Genomic DNA, 21,754 nt, shown 5'->3' on the forward strand with positions numbered 1-21,754 from the left:
AGGTATGTATCGTATCGCCAGGTTCTCCAAGGTATACAGCCCTAGCTGTATCTCTCTATTACTGCTACTGGATCTTAGCGCCGCGTTTGACACTATCAATATTCTTTTAAATAGACTAGAAAATTATGTTGGCATTAGAGGAAGTGCACTGGCATGGTTCAAATCGTACTTATCTGACCACCATCAATTCGTGGCAGTAAATGAAGAGGTATCATACCACACACAAGTGCAATATAGAGTACCTCAAGGCTCAGTACTTGGCCCCTTACTTTTCACGCTTTACATGTTACCCTTGGGAGATATCATTAGGAAACATGGTGTTAGGTTTCACTGCTATGCTGATGATACTCAGCTCTATATTTCTTCGCGACCTGATGAAACTTACCAATTTGCAAAACTAACGGAATGTATAGTTGATATCAAAAACTGGATGACTAGCAATTTCTTACTGCTAGATTTCATGTGTCTTGTCTTCCTCCCTGATTACCCTGTGTTTATAAGCCCCAGTCCTTTTAGTTAGTGTTTGTTTGTTCTTGAATGTCTTCCTTGCCCGTGCTCCCTGTGCTCTATGTTTTCCCATTGGACTATTAAAGACTCTAGATTTGCTAAATTCCTCATCTCCTCGTTCCTTGCTCCGTGTTCCGTGAGTAAGTGTGACAGAAGAACTGAACTTGTTTTCCGTTTCTTTCTCAGTGTTTTTCTTTCCGTTGTGCCCCATGGATCCCCTTGTCCGGCCAGAATTCCTCCTCCTCCTGCTGGAGCAGGGGGACCAATCTCTCGAGGACCATACAAGACTGTTCCTGATGTTAGCTAATGCCACCAGCTACCCTGATGACGCACTTTGTGGAGTGGACTTTGGTGAGAAACGGATCGCCCCTCACCGTCTCTCCCGAGGATGATCTCGCCAGAGCCACTCCAGACCCAGAGCCCAACCCACCATCTCCCCACGGTGCGGAGCATCAGCCCGAGCCCACCGATGATGGAGAGCCATTTCCCACCGCGATCTGCGAGCCAGCGCAAAGCCAAGTGACTCAGTGGAAGATTGTCCCGGTAGTTGAGCCCAACACGTCAGATCAGGTGCGAGAGCTGGTGACAGTGCCCACCACAGTGCCCACCAGCCTTGGACGGTGTGAGCGCGAAGTGGAGCTCCGCCCCCTGCACCGTGGCTGAGGGTGAGCTGATGATACATCTGGGACTGCTGGACAGGGAGGGGGCGTCAGATCCTCCAGTGCCCGCTCCTCGAATGTGCTCTCCAGTACCCATTCCTTGAAAACGCTTCTCGAAAATGACTGCCCTCTCACCCGCTCCTGCTTCCTCCACCGCTGTTGGCTGGCAGCCCCCCCCGCTCACCCTCAGCCCCGTGGGTCTGCCATCCTCCAGCATCGCCGGGGCTGGAGTATCCCTCACCTCCACCCAGTATCCCAGTGGCTCCACCTTGGCTCCTAGCTCCCTCACCTCCACTGTCACCCATCGATCCACCAGCTCCTAAGGCTCCGCCTTGGTTGGGCGTCGACCCGCCATCGCCTCAGGACTCCTCTACTCTGGCTGCGCCTCGTCGCTTCGTCCCACTGGCTAGGTTGGGCTCTTTCCTCCCTTCAGCTCCACCTGGGCCCTCCTCCGGCTCCGCCTTGGTCGGGCGTTGACCCGCCATCACCTCAGGACTCCTCTCCTCTGGCTGCGCCTCATCGCTTCACCCCACTGGCTCGGTTGGGCTCTTTCCTCCCTTCAGCTCCACCTAGGCCCTCCTCCGGCTCCGCCTTGGTCGGGCGTTGACCCGCCATCGCCTCAGGACTCCTCTCCTCTGGCTGCGCCTCATCGCTTCACCCCACTGGCTCGGTTGGGCTCTTTCCTCCCTTCAGCTCCACCTAGGCCCTCCTCCGGCTCCGCCTTGGTCGGGCGTTGACCCGCCATCGCCTCAGGACTCCTCTCCTCTGGCTGCGCCTCATCGCTTCACCCCACTGGCTCCGTTGGGCTCTTTCCTCCCTTCAGCTCCACCTGGGCCCTCAGTCGCTCCGGCTCTGCCGCGAATCTCCGGGACTCCGCCTCAGTCGCCAGAGCCCTCGGCTCCACCCTGGCCCCCCCCGGATCCTCAGCATCCCTCTGGTTCGTTGGCTCTCCGTCTCCGCCTCGGGCTCCTCCACCACCTGCTCCGCCGCCGTTGGTTGGCCCCCTGGAGTCAGAGGCCATCCCTCCTCCATGGCTCCTCCCTCCGTCGGCTCCACCGTGGGCCATCATCACAGCTGTGGCCTGGGTCCAGCCGTGCGCCTCCTACTCCGGGTCCCTCCTGTCTCTTCCTTGGCTCCTCCCTCCTTCGTCACCTCCCTGGTCTCTGTCTAACTCCAGCTTGTTGAAAAAGTAGCAGCTAGAGTTCTTACTAGAATCAGAAAGTATGACCACATTAGCCCGGTTCTGGCAACACTGCACTGGCTCCCTATTCAACATCGTATACATTTTAAGATCTTGCTTATTACCTATAAAGCCCTGAATGGTTTGGCACCTAAGTATTTGAATGAGCTCTTTTCACACTATAGTCCTTCACGTCCGCTGCGATCTCAAAACTCTGGCCATTTGATAATACCTAGAATATCAAAATCAACTGCGGGTGGGAGATCATTTCCTGTTTAGCGCCCAAACTCTGGAACAATCTACCTAACTCTGTTCGGGAAGCAGACACACTCTGCCAGTTTAAATCTAGATTAAAGACCCATCTCTTTAACCTGGTTTACACATAATACACTATAACATTTCTATAATTCAAATCCGTTAAAGGATTGTTAGGCTGCATTAATTAGGTCAACCGGAACTGGGAACACTTCCCAAAACACCCGATGTACTTGTTACATCGTTAGAAGAATGGCATCTACGCTAATATTTGACTATTTCTTCCTTATTCCGAGGTCACCGTAGCCACCCAGATCCAGTTCGTATCCAGATCAGATGGTGCATCAGCACCTAGAGATGACCTCTACAGCCCTGAACATCAGTGAAGACCAGGACAACTAGATGAGCCCCAGAAATAGATCTCCAGTGAATGATGAGTCCTTTGCGCAATCTAACTCTGCTTTAGCCTAGATTTAAACTGCTGATTTTGTTTGGCCAGAGGAGAATGACACCATTTCAACAAACTATTTCCCCGTCAATACTGTAAAGCTGATATAAAGCCACCCAGCTTTATATCAAGCTGATGTAAAGCTGCTTTGACACAATTTACATTGTTAAAAGCGCTATAAAAATAATAGTGACTTGAATTGACTTAACAAAGCAAGATATGTGAAGACTTAATCTGTGTTCATCTCAGCTGGTAGTCATTACTTCTGTTTTGTTCTCTATTTCTAACTCATACTGTGTGTCTCTCTGTCTGATACTCCCTCATTTTGTCTTTACCCTCTCTATCATTGGTTCAGGCTCCCCTGCGTTGCCCAGCAACATGGCATACTTTGGTAGTGCTAAAGAGGATGAAGATGTAGATGAGGATGAGGAAGAGGAAGAAGACAGTGTTAGCAATGCCCCTGCTTCCTGCCAGTCCACTCCACGCAAGAGTAAAGGACCCAACAAATACATTGCCAACGGTCATGGTACTTACACTCCTCAAACACACAGAATAACCACAAACACACACACTTATTCTTATAAACTTTATCTTGCTTTGTGTTTTATAATCCTTTTTTATATAAAATAGCGATTTACAATCCATTTTACTGTGTAGTATGTGTAGTGTTCAGTGTATTATTGCACTGCTAGTAGCAGACAGGCTGGAAATTTTGTTAAATTTAAGGATCCCAGTGAGGTGTGTTACAATCCTGCCTCTTTCCACACCATAAAGTTAATGAACTGTGACTATATACAGCCCTCACTGTCAGGCTGACATTTGCTCTATTATACCATGGTTGCATGCATCCATATAACACAAGCTATTTAATATCACATAGCATGCGCACATGCAATATAATATAATATTCAAAGTTCAAGAGGTCAATAATCAAAAGAAATTAATAATTTAAGCAAGGACATACTAAATTGATCAAAACTTACAGTACATTTATACATTTTATACAAGACATTTATAATATTACAAAATATTTACATTTCAAATAAATGCTTTTCTTTTGAACTTTCCTTTCATCTATGTATCCTGTAAACTGTAAATGTACATGTTACAGTTTCTACAAAAATATTAAGAGCACAACTGTTTTCAGCATTGATAATAAAAAGAAAGGTTTCTTGATCATCAGCATATTCAATCAGTCGATTAGAGTGATTTATGAAGGATCATGTAAGTAAAGACTGGAGTTATTGCAGCTGAAAATTCAGTTTTGCAATTGCATGAATAAATTACATTAAATTATATTAAAATATCATATTTTTATTAGTAATAATATTTTTCAGTTTTTACTGGATTTCTAAACAAATAAATGCAGCCTAAATGAATAAATAAATACATAAACAAATAATATTTATTTATTCTAAAATAAATATTTAATCTGTAGTATAAATATGAGTGCTAAAATTTTAATTGTTTCACATATGCCATATATTACATATTTTCATGACTATTTATGCTGTATTTATGCATACTGATAATTACTTTTACATTAATCTCTGCTTATTATTAATGATTCCACTGGTCACTGACTGTGCTTCCTCTTTCCCTTTGGATTTGCGGCATATTTATAGCTAACAGATCAAAACAGGCCAAGCTAAATTTAGCCATATAATAAAGTGATGAACATCTTTTGAGTGCTCTCCCTATTTCCTTCAGTCTCTGGGTTTGTAACTGGACCCTTATGCCCACTCAGCAAAATCTGCCGTGTAATCTGACACCTCAGTAACCCGATACTGCTCCTCATACTCAACACATGTCTGAGGGGTTCTGGACAAACTACAACCATACACCCGTCACCTCGCTGGGGTTTCGAGGTCAGATTGGACCTCGAGGATAAACACAGTGTTTGTGTCTAAAACCGGGAACAGCTTTCAGGGTTTTTAAATTTAGATCATTCCTCTCAAATGCGCCCCGTGCTTATGAAATCCTTGAACACTGACCAAGATTTTTCACTCGAAGTTCTGCTGCTCTAAATTCAGTCTCTGCGCAGTGTGTTGTGTCTGTATGTGGGCTATCGTGCTGAAAGGACACTCTGTGTGTTACCTAATGAAAATAGTTGAGAATGTTGAGCATCCGTACTTTATAATGAAACCAAAGCCACTTCTCCTTACACACTGTACGAGACGACACGCTAAATATGTCACTTTTATGTGCGCCATTGGCCAGGCTCCAAACTGTTTGAATGATAAGTTGGTCCCTCTAGAAACTTTCATTTACTAAAGTGACCCAAAGAGCCTTTCAATACTTGTTTAGTGTTTTACTGCTAACATTGGACTCTCTGTTCAGTTCACCATCTGTTTAGTTAATAGAGGCTCAAAACTTTTAAAACTTTTGTCCAAGTGCAATGTGGGTGGCTCTCAGGAACAATGAAAATCTGTTACAGTAGATTGTCATGCAATATTAAGTTGTTCTTAAAGTCAAAAAGCAGGAGATTGGTCTTTAACACAGCTGTTTCTAAAAAGAGAGCACTTTTAGTGGCATTCAGTAATTGATGTTAGTGGGTTTCAGTGATTTATTGATGTTAGTTTGAGAGCTGTAAGCAGCTTTGCTGTTACAATACTTGAGCTTTAAAATCCCATAAATTCTAGTGTGTTAGACAAGGCCTCTATGCAGGTTGTGTTAGCTGCTTGGCAGTCTTCTTTTATAAGAGCAATTTACAAGTCAAGTGCACAGAAATGAAAAGCAGAGCAGTCAGGTACAGCAGGACCATTCAGCAAAAAGACTCAAAGTTGGATCTTTTTCCACTACAGTAGTAAATCTGGTTTAGGTCACCTAGGAGGGAAACCATCTGGTCAATTCAATGCCTGTAACCATCAGGCATTATGCACCCTAATATAGACAAAAAAGCATCTAAATAAATATATTTTCTTTTGCTTCAAAAAATTAAATATGCCTACATACGCTAACGAAATTTGCTAAAAGACTTCTTAACATTACATCTTTTTTATGCTTTCTCATCTACCAGTATTTAATGGACAGACACGAGCTGCTGAGGAACATGAGAGCAGTTTAAGGGCCAGAGGGAGAGATGGGGTCCATGGGAAGGAGAAGAACTCTGTAGCATCAGCTAGGACCTCCACTACACACAATCTACGACCCAACAGGGCTGTACAAGAACAAAAACAACAGGTAAACACAAAGTTTTCTCCTAATCTAGATCTAATTTTTGCGAGAAAAAAATAAGTGTTGCTCATTCTCTAGTCAACTGCAAACCATTTAATCGGCATCTGTCAAACATCAACTGGATATCCCAGTCCCTCGAGCTGGCTTGAAGTGAAATTGACCACGTTCAGAAATTCAGATCACTATAGTATTTACAACAGTAAAGTTGCAGCTGCCTTCCTAAATGTATGACACTGATCTGAAAGACATGTACTGTAGCTATTTCAGCGTGTTTAGCAAAAAATTGGATTTGCTCATCTATGATGTACGATATATATTGCATTTAGAAATGGCTTGTTAGCTCCAAAGGAGAAAAACATGAGAAAATCATTTTCAAGTTTTGACAACGAGTTTTGTTATGTCAGTATGTGGAAAGCTGTGAAAAAAAGCATCGTCTCTTAGGGATTCAGATGTATAAATCTTGAAGATAAAATGAATTTCAGAAAGATTCTAAGGAGATTTTAAGGATAAAGATTTTAAGGAGGTTTTTGAATTATTTATAACCTAAAATCCTGCTGCTTAGTAAGAACTGCTAAACCAGTTTACAGTAGCATATTTCAATCTAGACTCTTTATTATTACAGTGAGATTTATTTTTATATGCTGGTATTTGTTGCTGTTATACACCACAATATACGCTTAGCTGCTCTGAGAGTGACCTTTACTATGAGTGAATGATGAATAATTGAAAAGCACAAAAATGTTCCGCTTTCAAAAAATACTGTGTGCCATCTTTGCACACAGCATTACCTATTAGAACATTATATTCCAGTGCACACAGTGTCATTTGCCTCCGTATTACTGTCTGCTAATTCAGTCAGTACAGAACAGTGGGATAATAGAGACCATGTAGGACCCATTTGTGAGTGTTCATCAAAATTTCCTCCCCTTCTGCCAGAGCGTCCTATGGGCTCGCAGAGCAGCATACGGTTAGCTTTACCCTATCCCTACTATCCTGCAGCAGGCCTATAGCAACACATGATGTCATCTCTCCTCCACCCAACCCCCTCTCTCTCCACACACAGTCAAATCCAGTGGAGTGTGCAAGTACCACATACTCGGGACTGTGTCCAGTTTTTGCAAACATGAACTGTCTCCATGTGGTGGACCATTTGTACATCTGTTGTGGTTTCTGTAAAGAACTTTGGTTTTTCAGACAAATTAATCGCCTCCCATCCCCCATCGCATGCAGATGGAACAATCATACTACATGGCCCAGGTCACGTGCGTGAGCTCCCTAAAGAATGAAAGAACGGCTTCACTGAGCCCCCTAGTGGAAGAAAATGGTCACTCTGAGAGGGAATAATTGGAGGTTGCTGTTATGCATTACATTTCAGGAAGTTGTGTTTGCTTTTTCTTGACAACAACATTCTCAGCCCTTGACTTTAAATCACATGTCATCAGTAAAAGAAGAGTAAACACCAAACTCATGTTGTAGCACTGCAGAACCACAGTGTTTACGACAGGTACTACTTTAGGTGCAACAGGACTATAGTTTGTGTACTGTGTGTGTACTGATAAAATTGTTTGAATTGAGTGTGTTGCTTTAGATAAAATTGTCATAAATGCAAAAATTAGGGTCAACGATATAACGTTTGTTTAGTAAAAAAAAAAAAAATTTAAGATCATAAAAAATATTTTAATAAAACTGCTTCACTGTTTTTGTTAATATTAGTTTATTATTAACATTAAAAAAAAACATGTCTGTAAAGTCAAACTCATGTGGTGCAATCAACATGCAGAAACATTAAAAGAGTATAAAACGTGAAATTATGCCAGGACAGTCTTCGAGAGGATCCTTGAAGACTGTACGTCAAGGTCAGTAAGTCTCTTAAAATATCAGATAAATTGGTGAGGCAAATTTAGTTCAGGTTGTAAAATCTGGTGAGCTTCTCCAAAAAAGTTATGATATTTATGAATTATTAATTTATTCATATGTATAAAAATTATTATATAAAGGGAGTTTGCTTTCATTTCTTTTGCTTTCATTTCAGTTCCTCTGATGAACACTAAGAACTTGTTACATGTGTTTTAAACTAGATTTAAAAACAAAATAGAAATAAATGAAATAACAAAAGTCATTTCTGTCATCCCTCAGCCCCCCAAAATGAACGGAACATTGGGGGCATCCGCTGTCAGTTCTAGGAAGACGAGAGAACTCCGTAGTCCCCCGACCAAAGCTGTGAAATACCCCAAGGGCCACGTGACATACACCAAAGCCAGACTGCTCAAAGAGGCCAAGCTCAGCCTGAGCACACACACACGCCACACCCACACACACCCTCAGCACTCCAACTCAGGAAAAGCCCAAACCAGCCATGCCAAGATGCAAAAACAGGTGCTATCACCAGCAGCCGCTGGGAGGCTGTGTGGGACGGACACTTTCCCACCCAGACGAAACGGACTGAGACAGTCAAAGAGACAGTTGGAGTTAGACGGGGATAGTCTGACAGGAGCAGAGGTCGAGGTTAAGAGGGTCAAAGTGGAAGTAGTTCCCTTGGAGACGCGGAGTAGGAAAGCAGCTCAGGAGATGCTGGTGAGACCGCAAGTGGCAGGATCACAACGGCCCAAAAGGGCCTCGGCGGGGAAGCTCATGTTCACCAAACAGATGCACTGTAAAGCCACCGTTCTGGCCAAGAACAGCCCCATTACCTCAACACAAGACATTTTGAAGCCAGCCAACTCCCCCAAAATATCAGAGATCCTCAAAACAAGCAATTCTCTAAAGCAAGGCAATCCTTCTAATAAGACTGAGCCCCTCAACCAAGCTGAGCCTAAAGAGCGAGGCCGGCGCAGTGCCGAGGTCACGGAGGTTCCCGTTTTCTATCCCAGCACACGCGAGTTCCACGACCCGCTGACTTACATGGAGTTTGTGCAGGGGCAAGCGGAGGCGTATGGGTTGTACAGGGTTGTTCCGCCAGCGGATTGGCATCCTGAGTGTAAGCTTAAAGAGGAGATGCGCTTCGTCTCGTACGTGCAGCATGTGCACAAGCTGGGCAGACGCTGGGGCCCGAATGTACAGCAACTGGCTTGTATCAGGAGACACCTGCGGACACAAGGCATTAATATAGAAGAGCCGCCACTTATAGGTAAGAAGTGCTGTATAGGATCCAAAACAATGTTTTGTGGACAAAATTAACAGTCAGAGACAATGTTGGGAGTAACTGAAAATAGCAATGCTACTAACTTAGCTACATTTTTTAGTGCTGTGACAAAAGCTTAGCTTTTAAAATTGTTGTTTTTGATAGGCAGTATGGGTAAGTCAGATTCACTATAATCAATCTGTTTGTCTTCTCTATCAGATGTAGCGTTTGAAAGTATGATTCATTTCAGTGAATCAGTTTGTCATAATTGTTCCTCTCTCTCTTACGCTGCATTAGAAAGTGTGATTCATTTTAGTGAATCAGTTTGTTGTAAATGCACCTCTCTATCATATGTAGCATTTGAATGTATGAAGGATTTGAGGTTGGCAATGTTCCTTAAGTTATAGAGAACCAGTTTGTCTTAAACACTCCTCTCTCTCTCACACACAATTAGCATAGAAAAGTCTGATTCATTGCGGTGAAACACTTTTTCTTAAACACTGCTCTCAAGATTCATGCTAGAGAATCAGTTTGTCTCTCTCTTTCATATGTGGCATTGGAAAGACTTGATTCATTCTATTCAAATCAGTTCATTATTTTGGATGAATCATTTTATAGCAAAATATTTCATGAATTACTCCTGTTCATCACTATATTTATTTTAATTTGGTTGTTTTTTTTTTGTATGAATTTACATAATTATGTATATTAAATTTGTATGAGTGTGCATAATTATTAGGCACGTTGATATTCTGATGATTTTTCATCAAGCACATTTATGACCCTGGACCACAAAACCTGTCTTAAGTCGCTGGGGTATATTTGTAGCAATAGCCAAAAATACATTGTGTGGGGCAAAATGATTGATTTTTCTTTTATGCCAAAAATCATTAGGACATTAAGTAAAGATCATGTTCCATGAAGATATTTTGTAAATTTCCTACCGTAAATATATCAAAACTTCATTTTGGATTAGTAATATGCACTGCTAAGGACTTCATTTGGACAACTTTAAAGGTGATTTTTTTTTTTTTTGCACCCTCAGATTCCAGATTTTCAAATAGTTGTATCTCAGCCAAATATTGTCTGATCCTAACAAACCATACATCAATGGAAAGCTTATTTATTCAGCTAAAAAGAGGTTTAACTCAGACTGAAAAGTAAAAAATGACTAAATCCCCATGAGAAATATTCAAAACTAATGCAATACAGAAATTGCAAAGTAAAGACATGACCATTGGACAGCAAAATGCTCACTGGGACAGCGGGGACAGGTGGAGAAGAAAAGACACGTTAACTGCAAAAGATTTAAGAATTAATGTGAAGAATTAGGTGAAAAACCATCAGGAAACATTTAGGGTGTATTCACACCTGTCTTGTTTGGTTCGATTGAATTGAACTCAAGTTCGTTTCCCCTCTTGGTGCGGATCTTTTGGGCAGGTGTGAATACAGCAATCGCACTCGCGTGTGGACCAAACAACCATACCGAGACCCAGCTGAAGAGGTGGTCTCGGTCAGCTTCCAAACGAACTCTGGTATGGTTGATTGGATGAACCAATGAATAGATGACCTTAAGAACACGTGTGGTTTTGTTTACAGTTTTCTTGTTCACTTGCAAAAAGGGCAGTGTCAAAGCAAACCGCACCAAACAAAAAAATCAACATTGTATTTGGTCCGGACCAAAGCAAGTGAACTAGAGGACTTTCCTGGTGTGAATACACCCTTAGTCTCCAGAGCCACCATTTTCCAGAACTGCAACCTTTACAAGGTGTTAAGTTCTCAGAGACTTTGCTTGGGTTAAAAATCCTCACTTAATGAGAATAACATGCTGAAGTGTTGTGAAATACATTGACTGATTTTTTTTATAGGCTTTATTGACATATAAGTATCACATCCTCTTGTACCACTGTTTGAAGAATTTATCTTCCAGAATTCCATCTCCTATCCTGAAAAGTCTGTCTTGCAAGATTGACTAAAAATGAGCTCCTAAAACTTACTGCCAGATTCTGGAAGATAAATTCTTCAAACAGTGGTACAAGAGGATGTGGTGCTAGTCCTTCAAGTGTCACTCACAATTTATCTGTCTTAATGTATTTCACAATACTTCAGCATGTTATTCTTATTAAGTGAGGGTCATTTTTTTTAGGATTTTTTTCTCTCTTTGACTTGACACCTTGTAATTTTGGAGACTACAGGAAGGTTTCAGTTCTGGAAAATGGTGGCACTGGAGAATGGTTTCTGATGGTTTTATATCTAATTCTAAGATTAATTCTTAGATCTTTTGCAGTTAATGTGTCTTTTCTCCACCTGTTTTGTTTTCTGACCCCGCTGATCCAGTGAACATTTTGCTGTCCAGCGGACATGTCTTAACTTTGCAATTTCTGTACTGTATTCATTTAGAATATTTCTCATGGAGATTTAATCATTTTTGACTTTTCAGCCTGAGTTAGGCCTTAAACCTCGTTTTTGGCTCATTTTATCTGTAAAAGAAAACATGTCTAATAATTGTGCGCACCTGTATATAATGAGTGTTTCACTTCCGGCCTTCATGGACAAATATATATAACTTACAAACACCTAAATATTTGGAACTAATAGTAGTTATTAAGATTGATGTGGTTTGGAATTGGTAAAATGTGCTTGGAAAAAAAATATCATCAGAATATCAACGTGCCTAATAATTATGCACGCTGTGTAAGTAAGTTAAATGTTGTCACCTAAACCGAGATGTTTATTCATTCCAAAACTCCTATTTTGTCAGGAAAATATTGTTTAAATATAATATCATCACATTTATTCTTAAAACATTTTCCTTCTCATGAAACTACTTTGCTTCTATTTTGACTGCAGTGTAACTACTTCAGATTATGAAGCAGAAGCTACAGTTTCAAAGGAGCTTTCCTAATACTGGTCATAGGTCCAGCATAATTTTATATTCACAGCCATTGCATCAAATTCTCTGTTAAATCCAGGCTATGTTGTCTTTAGTTGAAGTAAATTAGATTAATGTGTTAGCTCAGACAATAAGTGTTAATAGGTTGACACATAGAATCTCTTCTATCTTCACTTCCATGCTGCGCAGCTACATTTTAAGTGCGTATCTATTGGTCATTCGGTCACTGACCTGTTCAGTTTGGACAGATTAACGAGCTCATGCTAGCAAAGGCAGCTTCCTTTGACGAGATTACTCAGTGCATCTAGAGCCAAGAAAGACAGACGGCTCAGTCTGGTCTCTTGTTGACTGAATGAGGAAAATCATCTAGGCGATGCCAGGCAGAGCTGCTGCCTTCTTGCCAACCTCAAATCCTTCTTTAGTTTCAATGTGCCACTCAAACAGTGACATGTCTGGCACTAATGCGAGCCGTTTGAAAGCCTGTGACTAATGGGGTATGTGCGCACACATTTAGAGATAAAAGTGAAGCGAAATTAAAGAAGCAGCCATTTGCAAACAGCCAGCGTGGTGATTCATTTGTCTCCTTTTTGCTTCCTTTTAGGGGGCTGTGAGCTGGACCTGGCCAGATTCTTCCAGATCCTCAATGAAATGGGGGGAATGCAGCAGGTGACAGACCTGAAGACGTGGGGCCGTCTCGCCGATCTACTGGGCATCCCGCGCTCAGCTCAAGATCGGCTGGCCAAGCTCCAGGAGGCATACTGCCAGTACCTGCTCTCCTTCGACTCCCTGTCCCCAGCCCAGAGGGCCCAGCTGGAGAAGGAAGTGCTGGCGGAGAAAGAGGCCCTGGAGAGAAGAAGTGGGCCCCTAGAGGGCCAGGGAAACATATCCCAGCATGCTGCTCTGCTGCTTCCACGCTGTGAGCCCAAAAATGGGCTGGTGAACGGAGCTTTACACCGTAGCGGAGCGCGTGAGCACCTCAGAGAGCTGGACCCCACGGCGAAGACCACCCGGCCGAGAAGACTAGAGAAGAGAGGGGAGGATGAAGGGGTGATAAATGAACATCACAAGTGCATACACAGGGTATGTTTGCTTTACTTTTTGGATACATAATTATATTTATGAACAGTTTTTTTTAAAGGGGTGGTTGATTAAAGGATTTCACTTTTTTAACTTTAGTTAGTGTGTAATGTTGCTGAGTATAAACAATATCTGCAAAGATACGACACAAAGTACATTGCAAAGGGTGATATTGTCTTTTAAAATTATGGCAGTTTAATGCCTACAAAAATGGCTTGTAGGGACTACAACAAGCTACTTCCTAGGTTGGTGACGTCACAAACCCTGAAATTTACATAAACCCCACCCCCGTAAACATGCAACAAAGGGGGCGAGGCCATGATGCGCTGCTTTAGAGAAGAGGAAGAGTTGTTGCCATACCTTCAAAACTAGGGGTGCACGAAAAAAATATATTCATAAATTAATCACGATTATCGCGTTGCCCTGCTCTTCATCTCTCTCTCTCTCTCTCATTCAGATCATCAGCTCCATCAATGAACTGTGTTCCAATTATACACTTTATAAGCATAGACAGACAGATATGTCTGTTAATGTATTAAATGTATGTATAGCTGTATTAAAGCTTTAATCAGGATAAAACCGTATATTAGAAACTAACATAAGCAGTAGCATTTACAAATAACAGTGTATCTAAAAGTATAAGAAAATATACCATTCTGAAACATCCTGTAAGAGCCGTGCTTGCACAGGTTCTGTGCGGTCCTCTTCACTAATATTCTCTGGGACTCATTCGGGCTGAAATTGATAAGCAGTGTTGACCGGAGCGCATTCTGAGGCGAGGGGCGTGATGTTTCTGGACTTCACTAGGTGGTTTAGCGAATCACAACACACTTGGCCAGCTAACCAGTCTGAGCCCATTGCATATTTTTGAGAGAGGGGCTTCATAAAACCAGGAAATCATCAGAGCGTTCATAGGAGAAGGGACAGAGCGGTGTAGAATAAAGGTAAATGTGAAAAATGTGGGGGTTTTTTCTTTTAAACTAAGCATTAACACATGTTAGACTGCACTCCATAATCAATTCTAGAAAAACAGCCAAACACCCCTTTAAGCATCAGTCTTTGGTGTGGACGCTCATTGTTTGTCTGTCTTTCTCAGGGAAAGTCGTTCTCTTTGACTACATTCTACAGGGCAGCCAGGAACACTATGAACATGTGCTTCAGCAAAGAGCCAGACACTGCTGAAGTTGAGGTACATCTTCATGTTGACAAGTTGTTTTCATCATGTTTTCTTTGATGTGCAGGAATAAGTGATGTTGTTTTAGTCATGTTCACTATCATGTCTTTTAACTGTTGCTGCAGAGGGAGTACTGGAGACTGGTTGAGGAAAAGGAATGCCATGTTGCCGTGCACTGTGGGAGGGTTGACACAAAGACTCATGGGAGTGGATTTCCTGTGGGAAAGTCTGAGCCATTTTCAAAGTTAGGGTTTTAAAAAACATTTTACATTAAAGGGATAGTTTACCCAAAAGTGAACATTTTGATACTGTCATCATTTACTCACCCTCCATTTGTTACAAACCTGTATGGGTTTCTTTAGTCTGCAAAACACAAAAGAAAATATTTTGAAGAATGTTGGTAACCAAACAGCTGACGGTAACCATTGACTTCCATAGTATTTTTCCATACTATGGAAGTCAGAGGCTACCATCAACTGTTTGGTGACCAAAATATCTTCTTTTGCTGAAAGGAACATATTTGGAACAAGTTGATGGTTAGTAGATGATGGCAGAATTTTCATTTTTGGGTGAACTATCCTTTAAGTTTGTGTTAACATTATTTAATGCATCAATTACTAACATGTTTTTTTATATTTCCATTTTATTCATAGAAATATATGATGTATGCTTATTTTTCATTGTTCATGTTAGTTCATAATATATTATCTAATGTCACCTGTAAAAACTAGATGCTATAATGCAAAGCCATATTAAGTGAATTTAGGCATCTCAATGTAACTCATCATTATGAAAAAATTATTATTCATTGTACGTGTGCGTGAAAGATTTCCGCACACAGATTTCGCAACGGTTCAAGTTGGTCATGCAGATTCACCACGCTGACCAACAAGAAGCTGCTTGCGTTGACTGTGACTCCTGTGTGAGCTGTTTCGTACATCACTACACTGTTGACAACAGACAATGGACCTTTTTTGCTCTGGAATTTCTCGACTGTGACTTAAGAATTATGAATGTTTTTAAAGATTAACTTAATAACATAGGAAATGAGCAAAAAATCCAATGCTGGCTGATATATTGCACAGCCCTTGTAAATCGTATGTGCAAATGAACCCTATTATTGATATTTATAAATACCAATTATAGTGCTTTAACAGTATAAACAACCTTATTGTAAAGTTTTACCTGTAGAAGATAAACAAAATGTGCATATAATATTGACAGACTCTGCAAACTCTAATTAGTTTGTCTTGTTCCCAAGGCATGGATGGAATCTTACTGTCCTTCCCAATAACTCAGGATCCATCTTACGTCATCTTGGTGCTGTGCCAGGTAATGTTTTCTGAAAATGCATACAACAAAACATCTTGATGATTAAGAATTCTATTCCAATACCAGAACCTTTAGAATGATGTGTATATTTAATCTTCCTGCGAAGCTGTCGAATCTGTGCAGCAGTACGTGTTCAGTACATCTGTTTGTGTTTTGCATGAAGGAGTGACCATCCCCTGGCTGAACATAGGCATGGTCTTTTCTACCTCATGCTGGTGTCGGGACCAGAACAGCCTTCCGTATATCGATTACCTACACACTGGTGCTGACTGCATTTGGTAAGAGTTTATTTAAAGAGTTTATTATCAAACATTACAGCTGGCTTAAATTGAACTCAAATGGCATGTTCCCTAATAAATGTGTCTCTCTCATCCTCAGGTACTGTATTCCAGCCGAAGAGAAATCAAAACTTGACAAAGTAGTACACACACTGCTACAGGCTAATGGCACTCCAGGGCTGGAGATGCTAGAGAGGAACATTATGGTGAGAGAGAAACAACGACTTCTGCACCACTTTTCTCTTAAAGGGACAGCTCACCTAAAAATATATTTTTTTGTCATAATTTACTCCCCTCAGGTTGTTGTTTCACTTTATTAACATATTAACTTGTGGGGACGTGATAATATGCCGTGGCCACGCAATGTGAAGTCGTACGATTTCCATTTCTTGTGGCCACGATTTCTTATGTTGAGGGAAAGACATTTTTCTCACGGCCACGAGTGTAAACAAACCTGCGTGACCATAGCAACCTGGGATTACTAGAAACGGATAAAACATTTTTATCCATACCACAGTCTTGTAAATCCATTAACTGATTGTGTCTTTTAATTTAATATTTGTATATTATTATTATTATTATTATCATCATATTAACTGGTTAGGGCTATATTTTTATATTTATTGTGTATCGCATTACCTAATTAACATTTTGTATAATTATGCTAGTATTTGCTACCATACATTTCGCAATACTGTAAACGCCTGACAATTATGCCAATAAAGTTTTGACTTTATGATTGTATTTTTATTTTATGTACTTTATGTAACATTTATTCATGATAAATTTCATTCGAATGCTGTCTACATCAAGCGCAATACAGTCTGGTAGCCTAGGCCTATGGTTAATATAATAATTTAATAATGTAATAATTTCTATAATACTTTCTTAATTTAAAATAAAATATATTTAATAAATCCATCTCTGATCATCCCGGGTTACTACGCTCACGCAGGTTTGTTTACGCATTAAACTTGAGGCCACAAGAAATGGATTGAAACACTGAGACTTTTCATAATATCTTTTGTGTTCCACAGAAAACGAACAGCAAAATTGTCCATTTTTTGGTGACTGTCCCTTTAAATGTACTGTCTTTCTGCAATGAAAAGGAGAATGTGGTTTGATGTGATGTTATTTTCATTTGACTTTTGTCTCTTCATCCTCATGACAGATTTCTCCAGAGGTGCTCCGTCGAAAGGGGGTGAAAGTGTACCGGACTGTCCAACAGAGTGGTCAGTTCATGGTATGTTTCCCTGGGACCTTTGTGTCGAAGGTGTGTTGTGGCTACAGTGTCTCAGAGACAGTGCACTTCGCCAACCCCCAGTGGATGAAACTGGGCTACGAGGCAGCTAAGGTGAGAGACTCGCCGCGTGGACAGAAAAAAACAGCTGGAGCTTAGCTTGGTTCAGCTCAAATAGAGCAGTATTTTTTGGAGTGAGGTTCTGGCTATCTTCTGTGGGAGTATGGTGCTTTCACACTTGTGTGTCATGTTTGCTTTGCAGGACCTTAAACGGCGTCGTGTAGAGGAGCCTTTCTCCACAGAGAAACTGCTCTACCAGATCACTACATGTGAACGGGACAACAAGCAGCTCATGAATGGAGTCTCCAGTCTCATCAAAGATCTCAGGTCTGTATAGTTGTATCATTTTAAATGGTACACGTGCAAGTTTCCTGTGTTATAATGTGTAGTATGAAAAATGTATATTCATTTTGAGATTTGTGAAAGGAGTCTGACAACTCCACACAGAGATCAGATCTCAGCATCATCCAGTCTGTCTGGAATGACATGAAGAAATAGAACACCTGAGACAGACTAAATCCAGAAGAACTGTGGCAACGTCTCCAAGATGCTTCAAGAAACCCACCTGCAAAGCTACAGTACTGTTAAAAGTTTTAGGCACTTGTGTAAAAATGCTGTAAAATGAGGATGTTGTCAACATTTGTCGCAACATTTGGTGCAACCAACCTTTGTGTTTAAAGCAGCTTTTGCCCTTGGTGCACTTGCACATAGTTTTTCAGATTGCTTTGCAGGTAGGTTTCTTGAAGACGTTGGCACAGTTCTTCTGGATTTAGTCCGTCTCCGTTTGTTCTGTTTCTTCATGTCATTCCAGACAGACTGGATGAAGATCAGATCAGATCTCTGTGTGGAGCACTGGCTGTTTTCAGACTCTTTGTGCAAATAAAAATCTCACTGGATTATTACAATTAATAGCAAAATAAATGCTTGGAAATGTAAACTAATATTTCCTTCTGACACACTACAGCAAAAATAGAAATAACCGACTTAAAACGGACTTTTTTAGCTGGTGAAGAAAACACTAGTGTTCTAATAATTTCTGTATATAGCAGCATTATTAAATTAATAGTGTTTTTAAAGGTTAATATTTTTCAGATACAGAAAATGTTTTCCAAATCTGGATAAAATTCCTGTTCTGTACTTTTTCAGGGATGCAGAGATTAGCCAGCGCAGGGATCTGTTCGAGGCTGGACTCTGTCTGTCTGCGCGCTACGGCACACACTGCGAGTCTCAAGCAGACAAGAAGAAGCAGCAGCGCTCCAGATTTACAGAAGACACGGCTGACAGACGCTGCCAAGTGTGTCAGCATCTGTGTTACGTCTCCATGGTAAATTTACAATATTACACATCACTTTATCTTATACCTTATACAGAGGGGTCTGTCTTAAATTATGATGGAATTTCCCCAGGCTAATTGGTCTAGCTATGCTATAATATGTCATATAACTCGTCTTTAACAGGTTGTTCACGAGAGTGACAATGTGGTTTTCTGTCTGGAATGTGCTCTTCGATACATCCAGAAGCGCAGGTCCCCCCGTGGCCTCAAGATGATGTTTCGTTACACTGAGGTACTTAGTGTTTATAAAAGCTGGGAGTAGCATTAAATGCATTAAAATGCTTTTTTTTTTGTCTAAATCAAATCAGAAACTAAAATCAAATTATAACTAAATATAAACTAAATGTTTTGTTTCATTAAACACTAACCATTAAAAAGTCTGGAGTCAGCAAGATTTTTTTTTAATGTTTTTGAAAGAAGTCTCTTATGCTCATAAAGGCTGCATTTATTTGATTAAAAATGCAATAAAAGCAGTAATATTATGAAATATGATTGCAATCAAAAATAGCCATTTTCTGAATTAATTATTATTATGAATTATTCCTGTGATGGCAAAGCTGAATTTTCAGCAGCCATTACTTCAGTCTTCATGATTGTTTCTTAAAAAAAAAAAAAAAAAAAAAAAAAAAAAAAAAAAGAAACTAAATAGAGACTATTTTGAATGATGTGTAGTTGCTCATTTCCTTGATTTTTATGTTTTGACTACTTTGCTCTCATCATAAAAGCAATGTCCCTTTTATACAGAACATTATAATGTTGTGATGTATAAATTCATTTGTAGCATTTAAAATGACTGAGTTGTAGTTTTCATTTTTAATTGATTTCATTAATCAACATAGTATTGAATTTGAATATCGGTCAGAATCATTGATTCCTAATTTATTGTTTGTTACATTATTATGTTAAATTATTGTTGTTACATTATTATGTTAAATTCAGCAAGTGGCAAGAAAAGTATAGAAAATAAAAATGTAAAACTGTTTTTTTTTTGGAATTATAATTAATAAAAATCTATTTTCTAACTGATCCTTTAGTCACACTGGAAGGTCAAATGGAGCGTTGAGCACATTGTATCAAGCGATGTTGTATTAATTGCAGCATTTTGTTGCATAATTCACATTATGAATATAATATGGTTTTCCTCTTTAAAATAAACTTCTCAGTATAAATATGTAACTTCCAGCATCCCACCCTATTTTGCGCAGGAGCAGATCAACGGTCTGGTGAATCGAGTGTGTGGAAGAGCATTGGAGAAGGGTGGAGTGAAGCAGAAAGCTGTCGGCCCCAGCAAGACACCAGCAAAACGAAGCCCCAGAAACAAGAGCTTCGCCTTGATCCCCCTCTCCAGCGCCGCCTCGAACAACACCGGCCGCTCCTAACCAGACCAGACAGACCGTCAGCGACATTCCTCCGGGTCTTCTTTTATATCAGGTGTTCCTAATACTTGTGTACAAACACTCTTCAATACTCTTTGTACCTACTGTATAATATATCAATACAACAAGCTGTTATATTGCACTTTTGTATTACAGATACGTGTAGTAACTGGCTGGTTAGTCAATATATTGAATGTACGGAGGTTAAATGTTACATCGCATTTCACGTGAAATATAAGGGGGCGAATGCACAATTGTTTGGGTCTCATCCAACAAGCACGCAACCTTTTGCACTAGTATTGAGATTGGTTCTTAGATGAATATTTTTGGGTTGTTTTAGCATTAAATCGAGTATAGATATGTGTATACATAGATATAAATATATCCTATACCATTCCTATCATTTGTGCTTAACTGGTGCTGTAGTAACACTTTTCTCCATCACCCTTACGGCCTGTTTGTCTCTTGGGCTCACGTTTATTACGTCTTAAAGCTGTCAGGAACGAGAACGAACATGCGTGATTACAGCCCACACATCAAACGCTGCATGTATCGTGGTTACTGGCATTTCATTTCTCCAGCTCCAAAAAAATTAAAAAATTGCGGGCTTGACACGTTTACATAGATCGAACATGTGAAGGAGCCCGTGAATGTTTCTGATGGCACCGATAAGAGATTTCCTTTGCGAATTCCCACTTGGAGATCTCAAGGCCTTGTGTGAGTACACTAGGAACACCCCTCTTTTAAAAGCACATTTTGAGGCCTTTTAATAAACATCTTTGGAGTACAAATAACAAGTTTGTTGCTGAGGGCAGTTTGTGCTTGTTTTTAAAGTTACTATGTCAACTGTAAATGCAGTCCCTTTTATCCCATAAACTTTTGTCCCCCTGACTTTATATTTGTAATTGGTTACCAGTGTTTCGTTTTCCCCGTTAAGAATAAAATCTTTCTTTCATTTACATAGAATATTATTCTGAAATACAAAAAAATCCCCAAATATGTTTCTATGCCAGTAAATGTTAAATTGAGCCTTTGAGTTCGGGTCTCTAGGGGTTTGGATGAGAAGGTCGAGATGAAGAAAAAGCCTTACTTCTACATTGGTTTCTTCATCAATATAAATTAGATGTTAACAGGGTTGCTACAAAAACATACAAAAATAAGTGCTGCTTAAATCACTGAGAAGTATGTCATAGTGGCGATCCCTAGTTTTTTAGCTTTAATTTTTTTATTCAAAAGGAAAAGTCTTTTACCCAAAAGTAAATTATTGTGTAGGCCTAGCTACCCATTGCACTGACTGTATCAAAGTCTTGTAATCAAACATGGTAGTCGCCCCTTTCCAAATGACTGACTTGTATTTAAGATTTAAAAAACTGAACAGTGTTTCCAAAATGTGGTTGTATACTTTTTATGGCCTTAAAAATTTTTTTTTTTTCTTCTTTTTGTTATCCTTTTCACCATATTTTATACAGTAATACTCCTGATCCTTGTACTGTTAATTTATATGCACTGTTATTCAGTCCTCCAGTCCAGTGGAGATCTTTTTGGTTACTTTTTTTTTTCTTTTACTTTTAGGTTTGTATATATTTTGGGTTTTAATAAATAAATCACTTGTCAATCCTTCCAAACATGTACTGGCCTCATTGT

General features: G+C 40.2%; 1 protein-coding gene across 1 annotated transcript in view; it reads left to right on the forward strand.

The window, feature by feature from the left end:
- The window catches only part of LOC306887217 (protein Jumonji-like), a 53,347-nt gene extending 31,608 nt beyond the window's left edge, over positions 1 to 21,739 (forward strand). The window contains exons 5-18 of the mRNA XM_079444798.1: positions 3,405 to 3,575; positions 6,069 to 6,232; positions 8,363 to 9,353; positions 12,842 to 13,320; positions 14,414 to 14,506; positions 14,617 to 14,735; positions 15,753 to 15,823; positions 15,987 to 16,101; positions 16,202 to 16,307; positions 17,273 to 17,455; positions 17,604 to 17,728; positions 18,548 to 18,725; positions 18,859 to 18,966; positions 19,940 to 21,739. Of these exons, the coding sequence (XP_079300924.1) occupies positions 3,405 to 3,575; positions 6,069 to 6,232; positions 8,363 to 9,353; positions 12,842 to 13,320; positions 14,414 to 14,506; positions 14,617 to 14,735; positions 15,753 to 15,823; positions 15,987 to 16,101; positions 16,202 to 16,307; positions 17,273 to 17,455; positions 17,604 to 17,728; positions 18,548 to 18,725; positions 18,859 to 18,966; positions 19,940 to 20,113 (3,077 nt within the window). The 3' untranslated portion in view covers positions 20,114 to 21,739. The remainder of the gene's footprint in view (positions 1 to 3,404; positions 3,576 to 6,068; positions 6,233 to 8,362; positions 9,354 to 12,841; positions 13,321 to 14,413; positions 14,507 to 14,616; positions 14,736 to 15,752; positions 15,824 to 15,986; positions 16,102 to 16,201; positions 16,308 to 17,272; positions 17,456 to 17,603; positions 17,729 to 18,547; positions 18,726 to 18,858; positions 18,967 to 19,939) is intronic.
- The last annotated feature ends 15 nt before the right edge of the window (positions 21,740 to 21,754 follow it).

This window comes from Barbus barbus, assembly GCF_936440315.1.
Source record: "Barbus barbus genome assembly, chromosome: 21".
Classification (NCBI taxonomy): Eukaryota; Metazoa; Chordata; class Actinopteri; order Cypriniformes; family Cyprinidae; genus Barbus; species Barbus barbus.